At 42.4% G+C, this 17,802-nt stretch overlaps 1 protein-coding gene across 1 annotated transcript in view; it reads right to left on the minus strand.

The window, feature by feature from the left end:
- Nucleotides 1-17,731, minus strand: part of LOC114499766 (APAF1 interacting protein) — a 24,152-nt gene extending 6,421 nt beyond the window's left edge. Inside the window, exons 1-3 of the mRNA XM_028516219.2 lie at nucleotides 17,509-17,731; nucleotides 7,014-7,114; nucleotides 957-1,005 (exon numbers count right to left, since the gene is read on the minus strand). Of these exons, the coding sequence (XP_028372020.1) occupies nucleotides 957-1,005; nucleotides 7,014-7,114; nucleotides 17,509-17,565 (207 nt within the window). The 5' untranslated portion in view covers nucleotides 17,566-17,731. The remainder of the gene's footprint in view (nucleotides 1-956; nucleotides 1,006-7,013; nucleotides 7,115-17,508) is intronic.
- Nucleotides 17,732-17,802: the final 71 nt, after the last annotated feature.

Genomic DNA, 17,802 nt, shown 5'->3' on the forward strand with positions numbered 1-17,802 from the left:
CTATTTTGAGAACAAAAAATATTTTATACTAAGGAAAATATTCAAGAGAGCTAAAAAAAAATCTTCCTTTAGAATTTGAAGGAAAACATTGATAAGGAACATTTAACACGTGTGCAGTGATGTGGCTGTCACTTCTTCACTTTAGGTTCACGAGGATATTTCAGAGAGACTATATAAAGAAGCCTTAGAAGTCTAAGATGGACGTTTTAATTTCATGATATGAGGGAAAATATAGAGAGTAAAATTTTCTTATCCCCTGAGATACTTAGCTGCCACTCAGAACTGTTCATCTCAACAAGGTGTATTATTCTTCAAGTTCTAAGTACGTATGGAGAGTTCCAGAAATTCCCTAGTAATGCATGCGTGTTTCTGACTTGTCACTTGTATCTGTCAGGGCTTATTACCAACTACAAACTGCAGGATTTATCACAAATGTTGAATGAATAAAGTATTATGCCATAAATAGAAGTTAAGTATTATGTGGCCATTTTAAACAGATTTGGGGTATTACTGTAGCATCAATACAAATGAGTCTTCTCAAAATTTTGAAGTACGTTTTATAACTTTAAATTGGAATAGCTTTGCTATTATCAAAGAGGAATCAAGTCTGGTTTGCTTGAGACCATCAATCTGACTCCCTCCTCGCCTGATAAAGGCGGGCTCTGAAGCTGCAAAGCTAGAACCCTCTTTACCCCAGGACTTAAGGTTGCGCTATTCACGCTCGCCCTCTAGAGGCTGAAGGGGAGCTCAACACATACTGGCTGCACGGAGGACACTCCCTACCTTATAAAAACATTTAAGTCACTCAACTAATGTTTGTTAATAAGTTATTTACACTCTCATAATATGACCATCCCTTGAAACAAACTTTAAAAAAAATTAATTCCATTTCACAAAACAATAGTCAAGTGGAGAAGAAAAGACATTTGAATTTAAGAAGGATCCCTTTCCCATACCTGAATCCGCTCCTTTTGCACTCCTGAAGGAGCAATGTAGATTTCATCGCTGGTAACACAAAACACAGAAATTGGTATTTATTGAATTCTGATACTCTGCTTTTGCACAAAGAAGAATGTATCCTTGTAGTCCAATCATTAATGTTCCATATAAGTCAAGTCACACAAGGAAGAACTTGATTTAATTAATGGGCTGTGCAGAAAGAAACCAAACACTTTAATGCCTTTTAATGCTGGTGACACAGGAAAATGGTGGTAGTTGCTTTAGTCTTCTACGTTTTCATTTATATTTCTTTATTTCTTTTTATGGGACAAAATCATTGGCCACCAGGCTTTCATCTGGTTAGCAGAAATAAAATCTGAAAACGCAAGTCTTTAGCATGAACTTTTAAGCATGAATAAGAGTTTATCATAGTATATGTGGAATACAGTTAATTTAAGATCCAATCAGGAGAAAACATGCTCACCGGGAGTACATATCTGTCTTGCAAGTAATCAGTTTAATTTTACTGTTTTAAATGCTCTTATTATAAAACATGAAGTTCAGAGACCTCTGCTGGACAGTTTATTAAAAATGACAGCAGTAACACGGCTACTTTTGGGGAAAATATGCTTCCTGTTTGAAAAACACACCTACCTTATTAAAATATTTGATGATAAGGCTAAAACAGTTATAAAAGTTAAAATATGAAAGACATGGCTACATCCGGAGGTCTCTGTTACAGAATGTTGTGTTATACCCTACCATTTACCACAAAGTGCTAAATTTGATTTGCAAATTGATTTCAAAATCTTCTCTAAATTCTCCGCCCCACCAAGGATCCTTGAGCTCACGTATCAGTTTCAGTTGCTACCAGAGGGTATAGAACTGCCACAGGCATGCAAACGACGGAAATGCCAGCAGATGCGTGCTCCAGCTTCTGCCACTGAGGCACGGACACAGGGACATGAAGTAAACGTGAACTGTTTCATAGTGAAAATGAGGGCAGCCTGTATTGAATCAAGCTTGTCAAAGCTGGGGTCACTAGTAAAGCTACTGACTTGGAGCTGATGAAAATGAAAAGAAATGAAGAAAGTCCCTTAATGGTCCACTGGCAAATTAAGAACTAGAAAATAAATGCCTGACCTGATAATGGCAGTGGAAACCAAAGCATGTAAGCGACATTAAAAGCTTTGTTGTGTAAGAAAGCCATAGAGTGGCATTCTTCTAGAAGCAGTGGGAATGGGCAGGGAAGAAACTCTAGAATGATGTGTGCTGGACTCGAACCACCTCCAGTGGTAAGTGGACTTGCAGGTCTTCTCATGTGGGAGAAATTTATGCAGTCCTGGGAACAGGCCCAAATAAAGTACAAAACAGTCTGCTTGTAAATAAAACCCAGATACAAAGTGGGAAAATCCAGGGTATTTATTCTGCGCATTCAAGTGACTCGGTACGCCAACTCTGTTTTTATTACTGCCTTTGTAAAATGGAAATGAGTTCAGACTTTGATCAATGTTGGATAATTAAAAGGTTAGGTAAACAGGTTTTAGAAAAGATATATTTACACCTTCAAAGGAGATGTCTGGACGAAAATAACAAAGATGACAGAGCTTTTATTTTAGCTGCAAACAAAACCCATTTTAAATTTCAAGGTATTAAATTTTAGAATTTATTCCTCTATACTCCCTGCTCTTTCACAAGTGGTAAGTGCGCAAACAAAACCCCAGAGCTGGTAATACATCTATTTTTTAGCGTCTAGTCATTTAAATCTTACTATGCCTTAATTATCTTGTCTATTTTATTCATTTGAACTCTAATGGCATGCAACAGGATTAGCACCTCCGGCCGTAGAAACAGGACGTGCTACATGGGAATGGCAGGGACCCCATGAATCACAACGGCTGCTGCGCACCCCAGGACTGCCTCAATCCCTGTCATTTTCTTGGTCCTCCATTCCCTCCTTCTTACTCAACTCTTACGTGTGTCTTCAGCTGCCTTTCATGTACATCTTTTGGCATCACGCATCAGCAGCATAAGCTGGAATAGTATCAGCCAAACCTTGGACTCAGTAAATAATTTTATATTCCCAAAGAGCTTATTGTCAGTAGTATGCTGGAAACATAATCTATTGGGTTTGTGCTTCATTCCAAATTTATTTGTCCTAAGCATCAAAGAAAACCAAGTTTCTGCTAACAACATAAGGATAACATTGCTGATACAGTAGTTGATGTGGGCTTATGAAGTCATTTAAGTCTTAGGGAAAAAATTCAGCATGTTAGTACAAATTACCTATCTTACTATGTAAGGCACAAATCGAGTAAGATTCCAAACACAGTGCCACAAAATTGTGGCTGTTTCCATTTGTGACCTCCAGGAGGAGCTCCTCGCCCATTAAGAATCTAAGGCCAAGGCCTTTCACATGGGATGCAACTTTCCTATGAACTGATTATAGTGCTATAAAAGCCATTTAGTTTTAAAAGGTGCCAGTGAGTATTTCAGGGTGACCGCACAATTTCAGTATATGGGTCAGTAAAATTCTTCTAGAAGGAACATAGTCTTTTATGTCCTTATGATCAAAAAAATTCCCTCTTGAGATTTACAATGACCCCTTACCTGCGCTCTATTTTTAACTTTGCTTTTTATTAAAAAAAAAAAGTCAGTTTAAAATGGTTATTTTAATTCAGTGTGTTAGAAAGCTCTGTCTTGTGCATTCAAAAACTACTTCTGTATATGCAAATAAAAAGCAGTTAATCGGAGGCAATGTTTAGAATGTGATTTATTTTAAATAATACAGCTGAGAAACTAGTACTGGGACTCCTGAGTGGATTAAGATAACCACCAATGTTATTTTATCCATTGCAAGACTGCTGGAAACAGGTCACCTTAAAAGTTTTGGCACAGTAATCTGAAAACCTGCGCAATGCTGACTTGGCACGTCAGCGCTGGGTTGACGCAAAGAAAAGAGGCATGGACGGACAGACGGACAGATAGACAGACAGAGATGCACCCGGAACGTGACCTCTTCAGACGGAGTGCATCCCTTCCCACGCTGCTGTGACAGTCACCAACTCAGGCCCCTCCTGTCGTTCCTCACAGTTTCACCACTATTTCAGCAGGTACTCGGTCAGCTGAAGCCGATGAAGTCACAACGGCGCCACCTTGTGGTGTGCCATAAAACCCCTTCCGTTCGAAATATCCGGATTGTCACATTTTACATTCCATTCCTTGCACACAATGCGGCCTCCTTGAGGGTATTACTCTATATACTCAATGTTACAGAAATATTGTAGCAATCCAATTTTGTTAAATAAAGTGAATTAGGATAAAGAAATAAAGCAAGCTACTTGGTTTAACATTCAGCCTCCAGACAACAATATTTCTAACCATTCCAGGAAGAAAAATCACTTAAGAGAATGAGATTCTACCACCTCTCTTTTCATTGTCAGTAAGTTACTGATTTCTTCATCCTCTTGGAGGAAAGGCACCGAATACCTCTAGTGAAATATTACATACTGTTCATTCCTTCTGTTTCTAGTTCAGTACCTCTTGCTTTGTCCTCTGAGCAACACAGACCAGCAGGTGCTACATCCATTAATAATGGTCCTGTGCTTTAGAACGGCGTATTGCCTTTCTTTTGATTCAATAAAATGTACTTTTTAGGAATTCAATAGCTAGTAATTTGGGCTTTTTAAATATATTTTATTGATTATGCTATTACAGTTGTCCCATTTTCCCCCTTCACTCCCCTCCACCCTGTACACCCTCTCCCACCCACTTCCCCCCCTTTAGTTCATAACCATGTGTCATACTTATAAGTTCTTCAGCTTCTATATTTCTCATACTATTCTTACCCTCCCCCTGCCTATTTCCTACCTACAATCTATGCTACTTGTTCTCTGTACCGTCTCCTGCTCTCTCCTCCTCCCACTCCCCTGTTGCTAACCCTCCATGTGATCTCCATTTCTGTGGTTCTGTTCCTGTTCTAGTTATTTGCTTAGTTTCTTTTGGTTTTGCTTTATGTCTGGTTGTTAATAATTGTGAGTTTGCTGTCCTTTTACTATACATGTTTTTTTTTTAATCTTTTCTTAGATAAGTCCCTTTAACATTTCGTAAAATAAGGGCTTGTTGATGATGAACTCCTTTAACTTGACCTTATCTGAGAAGCACTTTATCTGCCCTTCCATTCTAAATAAAAGCTTTGCTGGATAGAGTAATCTGGGATATAGGTCCTTGTCATTCATGACTTGGAATACTTCTTTTCAGCCCCTTCTTGCCTGTAAGGTCTCTTTTGAGAAATCAGCTGACAGTCTGATGGGAACTCCTTTGTAGGTTACTGTCCCCTTATCTCTTGCTGCTTCTAGGATTCTCTCCTTCATTTTTACCTTGGCTAATGTAATTATGACGTGCCTTGTTGTGTTTCTTCTTGGGTCCAACTTCTTTGGGACTCTCTGAGCTTCCTGGATTTCTTGGAAGTCTATTTCCTTTGCCAGAATGGAGAAGTTCTCCTTTATTATTTGTTCAAATACGTGTTCGATCTGTTGCTCTACCTCTTCCCCTTCTGTTACCCCTATTATTCGGATGTTGGAACGTTTAAAGATGTCCTGGAGGTTTCTAAGCTTCTCCTCGTTTTTTTGAATTCTTATTTCTCCATTCTTTCCTGTTTGGTTGTTTCATTCTTCCCTCTGGTCCACTCTATTATTTTGAGTCCCAGTTTCCTTCCCATCACTGTTGGTTCCCTGTGCATTTTTCTTCATTTCTTTTATGGTAACCTGCATTTTTCCATCTAATTTGCGACCAAAATCAATCAATTCTGTGAGTTTCCTGATCACCAGTGTTTTGAACTGTGCATCTGATAGGTTAGCTATCTCTTGGTCGCTCAAAAGGATGAGCTCTAGGGCACTGATTTGTTCTTCTGTTTGAGCCATCTCTCTCTTATTTATTTACTTTTTTGGACTGGTCACTCTTGTTATGGTGAGGGGTGGAGCCTTAGGTGCTCACAAGGGCTGGGTACCCCAGTCGCTAGATTGTGACGTTGTATGTGGGGGCGGGGGTGAGAGGGAACAATGGTGGCAGCTCCACTCTCCGTGGGATCTCAGTCCCTTCTCTGGGACCCTGGGTTGCGCGCTGTGCCCTGCTCCACAATTGCTGCCTCACTGGGTCTGCCAGCTACCGCTTGCGTACTCAGGGTCCACCCGCTGTGATCTTGTGCACCCCAGATGCCTTACTCGCCCCTGGTTGCCTTAAGCGCCCTGTTCTCCGTGCTCCAACCCTGCGCCCAGCTGTTCCTCTCTGCCTCTCCTATCGGTCTGGTTAAATGGGTTATTTCAACTTCTTGGCTGTCTGACTTCCATTCAGATAAATTTTCTGTCAATGCTGGGTGTTATTCTGCCTCTAAATTGTTATTGTTCCAATCTTGGTTGTGCGTGGAGGTACAGTGTGTCCACCTATGTCTCCATCTTGCTGGAAGTTGTAATTTGTTTTTAAGTGACTTTAAAATATATTTCTGAACCTTTGAAACAAATCCTGTCTACCTAGAGGGGACCCTTTACAATTCCAGACATATGAACATAATGGCAGCCTGTTATTTAACTTTGCTACTCTAAAGATTGAGGACCAAATTATTCTGATTAGAGACTGTGTTCTCAAATCCTTAGGTATTTATTATATTTGCAACTTAGATATACATACACTGTACCTGTTCCACTCAGTTACGCAGATATTTATTTCCTCAAGTAGAATTGAAACACCTTCAGGATCACACAAAACTGCGCATCAGTTTTCTTTGGACATAATGCATGTTGGGCTCTCCATGGTCTATTCTATGGAGAATTCCCAGAAATGAAATCAGCCAGGCCCTGGCTGGTGTAGCTCAGTGGATTGAGTGCAGGCTGCGAACCAAAGGGTTGCCGGTTTGATTCCCAGTCAGGGCACATGCCTGGGTTGCAGGCCAGGTCCCCTGTGAAGGCCATGTGAGAGGCAACCACACATTGATGTTTCTCTCCCTTTCTCCCTCCCTTCCCCTCTCTCTAAAAGTAAATAAAATTAAAAATAAAAAAAGAAATCAACCAGAAACTTACCCATGCTTCAAGCTAATGCCTCCTCCAGTCCCAGTGACCCAGCCCAAATGGTAAAACTGTTTGCAAAGCTCTGGGATCAGGTATCTTGGATGTTCCTTGTCCTTAAAAAGGAGACAATTATTTTAAAACCAGACATTATTTTGTCAAGTGACTATTCTAGCTGAAATTTCTATTAAGAAGCCAATTTGAGAAAGTTTAAGAAAATCTACCACAGAGAAGATACTGTGAGGGAGAAACCTATTATAAAACATACCTTGTTTTTAATGTTTACAATGTGGATCTGCTATATTACGTGGCAGTTATCCAGTATGGGGCCTACAGTCCATCATTATGAGACAGGTTATAAGACCAAAGTGGGGAACTGCCCAGTATACATTACAAAGTGTCTATGGAGATGTCTGAAATAAGATAAAACCTAGTTTTGAAGGAGCATGCTTGTCATCTAGTAAATTTCTAGTACACAAAACATTTAATTGAGGCACAATATATATGATACAATGTAATAGCTATTTGTTCATCTTCTGTTGGTTCGACTTTTTTATTCTAAAGATGCCTTGCCTTTTTACCATAGTGATTGTTTTTATTTTCTCTTATTACAAAAGCAATGTATACTTATTATGAAATATAAAGTCAAGGAAATAGCAAAAAGCACTTGCTCAGAAACAGTGACAATGAATACACTTCCTGGGCCCGTTTCTGTAAAAAGGGGTGTGTGCAGGAACACAGGCATATATATATATATGTTGGGATAAACACTGTGTCCATTGGTTTCTTTTTATTGAGGCATAATTGACATGTAACATTTTAGTTTCAGGTATACAAACATTTTTATTTGATATTTTTATGTACCATGAAATGATCAGTGCTATAAGTCTACTTAAAATAAGAGCTTTATTGTTATATGTCTAAAAATTATTTCTTTAGGAGAAAAAAACACCAACATTCTTCCCTCTTTTTCAAAGTTAAAATTAATGAAAACAAAAACAAAGAAATACAATGAACTCCATTTTTGGCAGTATGATATACAACCCTAACTTTGAAAACAACTAAAATGCTGAATGAATTATTTTTAAAAATATTTCAAAATAAATTTCGGAGCTGGCAAGAAAATAGGTCTCATAGGGGCCATAAAAGAAATGAGAGTAAATCTACCTGGAAGGAAAGTGAGCTCCAAAGCCATCATTTCCCTGAAGATTTTTGCAAAACTCTGGAGACCTTGAGCTTCAACTCTGACAGCTGTGCAAGCTACTAAAAACACAGATCAAACCTAGGGCATGCCCCAAGTGTGGCGTCTCACAGAAAATCCCTACACATGCTGGAGGCCCCAAGGGGACAGATCCTCCAGCTAACACAGACCCACAGTGAGGAACAGAACAGCAAGGAAGCTTGACGGTGTGAATCTTGGCACTGGGTAAAAGGGCAAAAAACATCTTTGAGGTCAAACAAATTATTATTGAACAGACTGGATTCTCAGCTACTTAACTGGATTTCTGAAATCACGGTGTTTTCCTGAATTCACTGTTAATATCTGACATATACTCTTTATTTAAGGTATTATGAATGATACTTTGATGGAGCAGATTCAAAACATAAAATTAAGGACATGGGAACGTTGAAATTTTTTAAAGTTCTGACTCAACACAGGGCTTAGGAGTTCATGGACATAAACTTAAATCCCTATTACACAATTTTTTGCTTACATGACTTTGAGTTTCAGTTTATTGATCCATAAAATGAGAACATTATGAGGATTAAAATGAGAGACAGTGAATATAAAGCGACCGGCATAATGTGTGACACGATGTTAGTTTCCTTCCCATTTTAATGAGTTAAAAGTTCTTGAATTAAAGTTGATAGTATAGCTATGTTAGTTTTGTGTGTGTGTGTGTGTGTGTGTGTGTGTGTGTGTCTTAATGAAATCTAGCCAAGTTATCCATAGCCTGTATAACGTGCTATTTCCTCTTCTAGGAATATAATGATATTTTAATTATATAGTAAAGTACAGCTAATGAGAAGACTCCTGCAGTTTTCCAATCCTTAAAACCACCAATTTGCCCAGCAAGTTGCAAACATTATAGAAAATGGCCTGTTATTAAGGATCTCCCTTTGCCTTTTTGTCTTTCCTAGGACTGAGGTATTACAGCAATTAGCCAGCCTCATTCTGCAGGAATAACAATGATAAGGCAGCTGTTGTTAATAAAGGTTCATTCACTAGTCCAAACCCACAAAATTATAATTTCTTTTTTTTTAAGATTTTATTTATTTATTTTTAGAGAGAGAGAGGAAGGGAGGGAGAAAGAGGGACAGAAACATCAATGTGTGGTTGCCTCTCTGAGGGGAGCGGGGGGATTCTGGGGGAATGGGTGGAAACGTGAAGGGACTGAGAAGTACAAATTGGTGGTTACAGAACAGCCGTGGGGATGTAAAGTACAGCACAGGAGAGGGAGCAGTCAGAGAACTTACACGCATGAGTCATGGGCCTGAACAATGAATGGTGTGGGGACTGCCGGAGGGAGTAGCGGGGCTGCTGGGTAGAGGGAGGCAAAGGGGGAAAAATCGGGACAATTGTAATAGCATAATCAATAAAATATAATTTAAAAAATAAAATCACAGCCCTGGCTGGCGTAGCTCAGTGGATTGAGCATGGGCTGCGAACCAAAGTGTCGCAGGTTCAATACCCAGTCAGGGTACATGCCTGGGTTGCAGGCCATGACCCCCAGCAACCGCACATTGATGTTTCTCTCTCTCTCTTTCTCCCTCCCTTCCCTCTCTAAAAATAAATAAATAAAATACTTTTAAAAATAAATAAATAAATAAAACATGTGTCAAAGACACTATTTAATTCATCAATTAAGGAGGGAACCAGAAATACATTACAACTGGTACCAGAGAGAATTCAAAACAAACACTAGCATATATAAGTAGTCAGGAATTCTAGATTTACAAATAAAGCAAAAACAGGACGACGTCCACCACGCAGCAATAAGCAGAGCGTCCGTGATACAAATTGCATTCCTATGAACAGTGGTCGTCTGCATGCCTGTCAGGATGCAACAACTCACGGAGCTGTACAGCAGCTCAAAGGGAGCCCGACACAGCGAGTCGTCTTTTTGGCTCATTTCAGGCTTCCAGGATTTTTCCTGACACGGGCCTCGGGAAGGGACTGGATGCAGACACAGCACAGTTGTCGGCACTGTTTTCATTCCTTTCTGTGCGTCTGCTCTGTTCTCCTCTCTGTGCAGGCTGGTTTTCTTTGCAACGTCACCTGCACTCAAAGCCCTTTGCCACACTTAAAAATTCTTCTTCACGTTAATCAAGCACTAACTAAACATCAGAAGACTGTAAAGCCAGTCAGAGCCCTCTGGATGTCAGTTTCCTTACAATAATCATCTCAGTGATTCTCAGACTTCTCAATTTCAAGATCGGTAGTTTTTGTTGTTTTTAAATTTGAGAGACTGACGTAAGGTTGCTAAGTTACAGCATTAATTGTATTTAACAATCACTATCACCTTCTTCAAAAAAATAAAGTGCATTTTAAACATAAAAAGGCAGGAAGAATTGTGGAGGATACCGGCTAGCAGTATCCATCTTGGCTGCGGATGTTCGTCAACACTTGAGAAAAACAAACACAGAGACAACCAGGTCCTGTGGGGGAATAGGAACAGCAGGGCCACTCCTCACATGGGGAGTGCATTGGTCACCCTCTCTCCTGGAGGGCGCCATGGCCACACCTCACATGGGGAGCGCGCCACTTGGCCACCCTCCCTGGTGGGGAGAGCACTTCCCCCTCCAGAGAGGCTTTTTATTGGTTTTGTTTGAATAAGAATTCAGGTAAAAGCTCATTACTCATTGCTAGGAAGTAAGGATCAAACAACAGATAACAAGGAAGTTTGAGGGCCTATTTTGAGTCAGGGTCAAAGAGCTGTAAAACTTTGAGGAACAAACTTACTTCTTCCTTGGACCCTTCTCATTCAACTGAGAGCATTCTAAACAAAGCAGGTTCCACAGGATCTTACATATTCTTTCTTGGGCCTGATCACCTGGGGAACCCGCCCTTTTCAGCACAGAGCTGCACCACCCTGTCGTTGTTTCAGGCTTAGGTGGAGCAAGGGAAGTAAGGCAACCAAGAGACAAGGAGATTTTCTCCCAGAGGATGAGGACTCAGGCTATGTCAAAGTCGAGGGGTGAGGGTCCATCACCCCCTTTTGCTGTCGCCCCCAAAGTCCTTTCTTGGGGTCCTCCCACGTGATCGTGCCTGTCTTAGATCATTCCCCCCTTGGGGAATCTTACCCGTCATTGGCTAACTGACCAAGCATTGGGGGTTCAGTTATGAATGAAGCAGCAGAAGCAGTGCTCCTGCCAGGGAGATAAGCTTTTGTCTCCTTGGTGGCTTACGGTCCAAGGCCACTCCCTCAGCCTTAGCCTTGGTGGGGGTTACAGCTTCTGATACCAGGCAGGGCGGTTCCCAACAAATAATAATCTCACAATAAAAAAGTAATCCTTTAAGTTGAACGCAATTAATTTTGTGAAATTCACTTTTTCACTGTCCTAATTTTTCTTAGTTTGCAATAGTGAGTAAAAATTCTTTCCAACTGATATTTAGGGGGAGGATTAAGGTTACCTTTTCCTACTTGGTCCCCTTGCCTACAATTTCTCCTTCTGCTTCTCCAGCTTACCCTTCACTCTACTATTAACACTGAAATAATGAACTACTTTATTGAACTCCATTCCTCACATCACCTAATGCCTAAATACCACCTTCTTAGTCTAAATATTTCTGCTTTCTTGCCCTAATTTAACTTTGCAAATACTTTTTCACTTTTTACTTAAGTCTCCCAGTTCCACTCAACCTCGTTGTGAATGTCAGCCACCATGATGGCTCTTAATGATCTCCTAGTGTTCACACCATGCATGGTATATAGTTCCTCTGCATGCTGTACTGGGGTTGGTCTGTATGACCAACAGACCACTGCAGAAGTGACAGTATGTCTCTTTGGGGACTGGGATCGGGCTACAGGGCTATAGTCTCCAACTGGATGCCCTCTCTCTCTTGGATTACTTGGTGTGGGGAAGGCCAGCCGCTCAAGATAACTGAGACAGCCTGGGCAGAAGGCCACATGGCGAGGAACGGAGGCCTGTGACAGACCAAATATCAGCGAGGAATGGAGACCTGCCAACAGTTCCACGCAAGGGCTTGGAAGCTCGCTCCAGCTGCGGTGAAGACTTGAGAGTGACTGTAGCTCCAGCCGACAGCTTGACTGACAACTCCTGAGAGACCCTGAGCCAGAACCTCAAGCTAAACTCTCCTGGATTCCTAATCCTGAGAAACTGAGACAACAAATGTTTGCGTTTTAAGCTTAAGTTTTAGGATACTTGTTATGCAGCCATCGATAACTAGGACATTTTCTTGCCAGCCAAGAATACATTTTCTCTTTGCACTCTTATTGCTCATGCTGGACCTGCAATCATCCCCCCCGCTAGCTGTCAGACTCCTGCTCGTCTGCCTTCACACCACACCCCCGCCCCACTATGAAGTGGGATTCCTTCTTACGCTGCACCAGGAAGTGATTACTCGTTCTTGGACTCTGTGCCACAACATCCGCTCTACATACCTTTCTTCTGGCATCAATTGCAGAGCCCTCTCATCCATTCATTCATTCATTCAACAACTTTTACTGAAGGCCCCTCCCCCAAAAGGAATGTAAATAAGATAAAATCCTTACCCTTGAGGAACTCACAATCTAGTAAAGAAGTTAACAGTTATAAGGCAACAAAGCAACATACAGTACGGGATAATCTAGGGCATTATGGGAACAGAAGCTATGGGTGGGAGGGAGCAGGAGTTAGGAAAAGCTCCATAGAAGGGAGGGTTGTGCCGAGTATTCATGAAGGAAAGTGGGACTATGCTAGGTAGGTAAGCAGGAGAAAAGGTATTTCTGTCAGAAAGAACCTTCCGTAGTTGGGACTGGTCATAAATCAGGTCCCATGGGATGGAAGGGAAAGGAAGGCAGAGTACAGAGGATCAACCTCACCATGCACAGGAGTTGGGACTTTATTTCACAGGCAGTTGAAAACCACTGCGCAGTTTTAGACAGATGACAGGGTCAGATCTGGGTTCTGAAACACTGCTACAGCGGCAGTGGAGAGAGGAGGATGAAGGGTGGTGACCAAGAAAGCAAGAGACCAGACCAGTAAGGAGGCTGTGGAAAGTTCTAGAAGGAAATTGCAAGGGAGTGATGGTGGAGATGGACTTGGAAGGTATTTTAGAAGTTGAAATGAAAGGCAGCACTCTGGATGAGAGAAGTGAAGAAAAGCAAGGCTTCAAGGACCTCCCAAGTTTGGGGTTAGCTGAGTAGCTCAAGTAGATAGTGTTGCCATTCACTGGCACGTGAATCATGAATCTTTCTTGAGTACTCACTGGCAAAGCATGTCCGGGAAATCAGCTAAGAATGAGACAAAGTGCCTACTCTAAGGGAATTTACAGGGCAGGGGGTAGGTTTTATAAACAGAAGGCCACATTAATAAACAAATGGCAATATATACATTTCAATAAGGAAACAAACAAGGGACTTGGAGAAAAATAGCAAAGATCAACTTTGATTAAGGAAGGCTCCTCTGAGTAGGAAACATTGAAGGCTTAACAGATACAGAAAAACCAGCGTATGATGGATGAGTGTGTGTGCACAAGCAAGATTCGTGCTGGGGACAGGCAAGCGCTCCAAGCAAAGGAAACAGCAGGTGTGAAGAACCAAGAGTGAGAAAGTGTTTGAGGAGTTTAAAGAACAGAGAGATGATTAGTTGGCTAGAGGGATGAAGCATTGAAAGTGGTGGATTATGCGTTTGTAGGGCCAGCTCACCCAGGAGCTGGAAGGTCGTGCTGATGACAACAGTCCTGCCGGAAAAGGAACTGATTCACAGTAAGAGAGACGTGGAGAGGGAGAGCAAGAACTTCAGAAGGTGAGAGGGCATGGAGGTCCGGAGCACCAGTGGAAGAAGTGGCCTTCTACTTCGCACAATGAGAAGGTGATGGGTTTGTGTGTAAGTAGATCTGCAGGTTTTGTGGTAGGAAGTTCGTATCTCACGACTTCTATTTTCTTAAGTAGAAACAAAGTCACCAGCCGAGCGAGAATGTGGGGACAGAGTGTGAGAGCCTTGAAGAGACTATAGGATCAACCAGTCATTTCCAGGAGTGGGACAGCGAACCACTAGGGAAGCACAAGAGGGGTGTTGGGTAGTACTACGTGCCAATTTGAGGTTAAAATCTTGACTATGATGTGCGGCCTGTCAGCACAGTTGTGTGATTTTTCTCTAGCAACGTTCAGTCACAAACGGCGTGGATAATAGGGTGGACCCTGGGATGGAGTTTCGCTAGGCCAACTCTACTTGTACCTAAGGTCAACCACGACCTTGCGTAACAACTGCTTCAACAAATTGGTTATAAAAACTGGATCGAAATGGAATAAGAAATTAATAAAGCTTAGAGGCAGAGAATTCTAAGGACTCTTTCAGTAGTGTTGCTATCAAGGGCTCGATAGAGAAATAGAAGGAAAAACTGGCTAGGAGAGTTTTCTACGTGTTAGGAGGTAAAATTACGGAAAGAGAGAGATTAAGAGTATAGGAGAGCAGCCCTGGCTGGCGTAGCTCAGTGGATTGAGTGTGGACTGCGAACCAAAGCATCGCAGGTTCAATTCCCAGTCAGGGCCCATGCCTGGGTTGCAGGCCACAGCCCCCAGCAACCACACATTGATGTTTCTCTCTCTCTTACTCCCTCCCTTCCCTCTCTGAAAATAAACAGATGAAATCTTTAAAAAAAAAAAAGAGTATAGGAGAGCAATAACCTAAATAATAGGTCAGTATTAGTGCATACAAAAGCTAGAATTAGGAAAACGGGAGAATGTGCCTCAGACAAGAGGAAGAGTAAAGACACAAGTAAATACAGGGTGGGGCTAAAGTAGGTTTACAGTTTTTCTTATGGAAAAATACGATAATTAATCAATAACAACACAAGAATAAACTGTGTTTTGCATATAACTGTAAATCTACTTTTGCCCCACCCTGTATGTAATAATACAATTGATATCACGAGTAGCTACCATGTTTTTGGTTCACAGGCCAGCGCTCAATCCACTGAGCCACACCAGCCAGGGTCAAGAACAGCTAGCTACCATTTCTTGAGCGCTTACTGTGTGCCAGGCACTACTCTACAGGCTTTATAGGGACTTTACTTAATCCTTATAATAATTATTCAAAGAAAGATTAATTTGTCCAAGACCACCCAGGTAGAAAAGTAACATTTGAACCTAGGCAGTCTGCTTCTAGATGCCTAGTTCTTAACTTTTACATTATAATGTGGGAAGAGGAAGAAATTGAAGTTGACAAGTTCACACCTAATAGCTTCCATAGTAGTAGCTTCTTAGCAATTCTGGAGGCAAAGTCAGCTGCAAACCAGGGTTGGGGCAGATGGTAAGGTTTTGAGACAGCCATGTGGGGGACTGGGAAAGGAAAATGCCCAGAGGACTGGGGTGCCCAGAGGACTGGGGTGCTCAGAGGCGAGCAGCAGCACATAATGCTTGTAGACGCGGAAGGAGGTCAGAACAGGCCTCCCCAAGATGTGCCACTTTGGCATGTCAATTATTTTCAGTGGAAGGCGATCGAGACCCTGTAGACTTAGGAGAAACTTTTACCTCTCCCTTAGAGAATTTAAATTTGGGGCCTTGGCCATAAGCATTATTACTAGAAATAACTTTTCATGACCTATCTATAAAGCAGGGCAAACTTCTAATTACTTGACACTTGCTTTTCTTATCATTCTAAGAATGACCTTCCTCTCCCCTCTGAAGCTCCAAGGCATCTTATCTCAGCTCAGAAAGTCACACACAAGGTCTGTGCAGAAGGTTTCCAGCCATGTAGTATGAAAAATAGGGACATTTACTGAAGAAGATACAAGATGCAAGAAACACTGTACATAGGACAATGACGACTCAGTCCCTTTCAAAGTAGGCACCTTGGGACCTCACACAGTTGTCCCAATTGCCATCAGCTGCCCCATCGTATTTTCCTGAATCTCATCCATAGTCTGAAACCTCTTCCTTTTCCAAGGTGATTTTAGTTTTTGGAAAAGCCAGGCATTGCAGGCTTTAGGGGGCTGAGTCACCTGGGTGATGTGATGTTTCACCAAAAAACTCTGTACCAGACAAGATGCAGGAGCTGGTGTGTTGTCATGATGAAACTGCCAATCACCAATTGCCCATGCTGTGGTCTTTGGAATCATCCACACAGTAGCCATGGTTAGCCATTCAAGCTTAACGCGAAATTTGATGCAGGTTCACTGCTCTACTCGCTCAGTCATTTTGAATGTGATGGCCACACAGTACACATGCTCACTCAAAGTATCTAAGGCCCCTCACCGACTAGTACAGTGAAGTCATCATTATTCATACATGAGCATTCCAGTCTATGCTCTTTGGCTGTTAGGCTACATCATGTCACACAAACATTCTCATTATATCAGCAATGGCTGAACTTTTTCCAGACAGGCCTTGTACGCCTTGTTTTACCTTTCTGTCTCTGAACCTCTCCATGTATATGGAGTTTCCTTATTTACTATGTTATTAAGTTCAGTTACTTTCTCTTGTTAATCTGTCTCATGTTGATTTGATTATGGGACCAACCAATCAAAAGAACCTAGAAGGGAGAGGAAAACTTCATCCTCCTCCACAACTATTTCACAATAAAACCTCAGGCTGGTTATTATTTTTTAATTGGGACCTTCAGCCTTAATAAAGAAAAATGGGAGAAGAATAAGGGAGCTAATTTTATGCAGGGCTTCCCACATTGTAATGAAGCTGTCTAGTATTCCTCTAGACCCTAGGCCATACATCATCACTGTATCAATGAGAACGTAGGTGCTCCATAAAGTTGTTGGTGTGTGCAAGTAAATGAAAAGCATAGCAGCCCTAGGGTGGATGTTCCTTTGACCTCAGCTTAAGAATCCCTTCTATGATCACCCCATAATCAATCTAAACTGAGGCTGGCAAACTGCTGAGGGAAAGTGTTGGCTACTAAGGCACAGCTCTGGTCAAGGCGAACGTTCCCCCCCACCGCCCCCTGCCGTGAGCCTTCAGCGTGTTCCACAAACTTCAGGCGGGTAGCCAGTGCCTAAAGGTAAGCTTGAGAGGTCAGTGTTTGCTCCTTGTCCACTCCAGCGCTGCATGTTCCCTTGATTGGTCTGTCTTCCCAGTAAGTTGCTTTAAAACACACAGTTAAGGCCTCGAATGCTCTCCTCCTTGGTTCCTCCTTTTTTCAACGTTTGCTGCCCATCTCCCACCGTATGACAGCCCAGCCCCGGGAAGCGACCACTGCAGATCGTGACTTAAGGTCGCTCCAAGGAGCGGAGTTGCCCTGGGGTCGCATCACGGCCTCCCGGAAGCCCCGTCCAAGCCCCACTAGCGCCTCGCCTCCCAGGAATAAAGGACACCCGCGACTCCGCCCCTACCTGCAGGCCGCATTGCCGTAAGCAACACTCTCCCCCCGGAGTGGGACAGCCAGACATGGCCCGGACTAGGGACACCTGCTGCTCCCCTTAGTCGCACGGCTTTGCTCCTGGCGATCCACGTGCACTAACGCAGCGAGGCCTTAAATACAATCAGGCGGTGCTGAGGACATCCCAGGGGCGGGGCGTACAAGGCGGTGGGCGAGCCTAGGAGGGCCTCGCTGACTGGCAAGCCGGCGGCTCAGCCCCCTAACTGGGAGGCGGGGCCAACGAGGTTGGAGGAGGGGCTAGGAGTCC

This window comes from Phyllostomus discolor, chromosome 6 (assembly GCF_004126475.2).
Source record: "Phyllostomus discolor isolate MPI-MPIP mPhyDis1 chromosome 6, mPhyDis1.pri.v3, whole genome shotgun sequence".
Lineage (NCBI taxonomy): Eukaryota > Metazoa > Chordata > Mammalia > Chiroptera > Phyllostomidae > Phyllostomus > Phyllostomus discolor.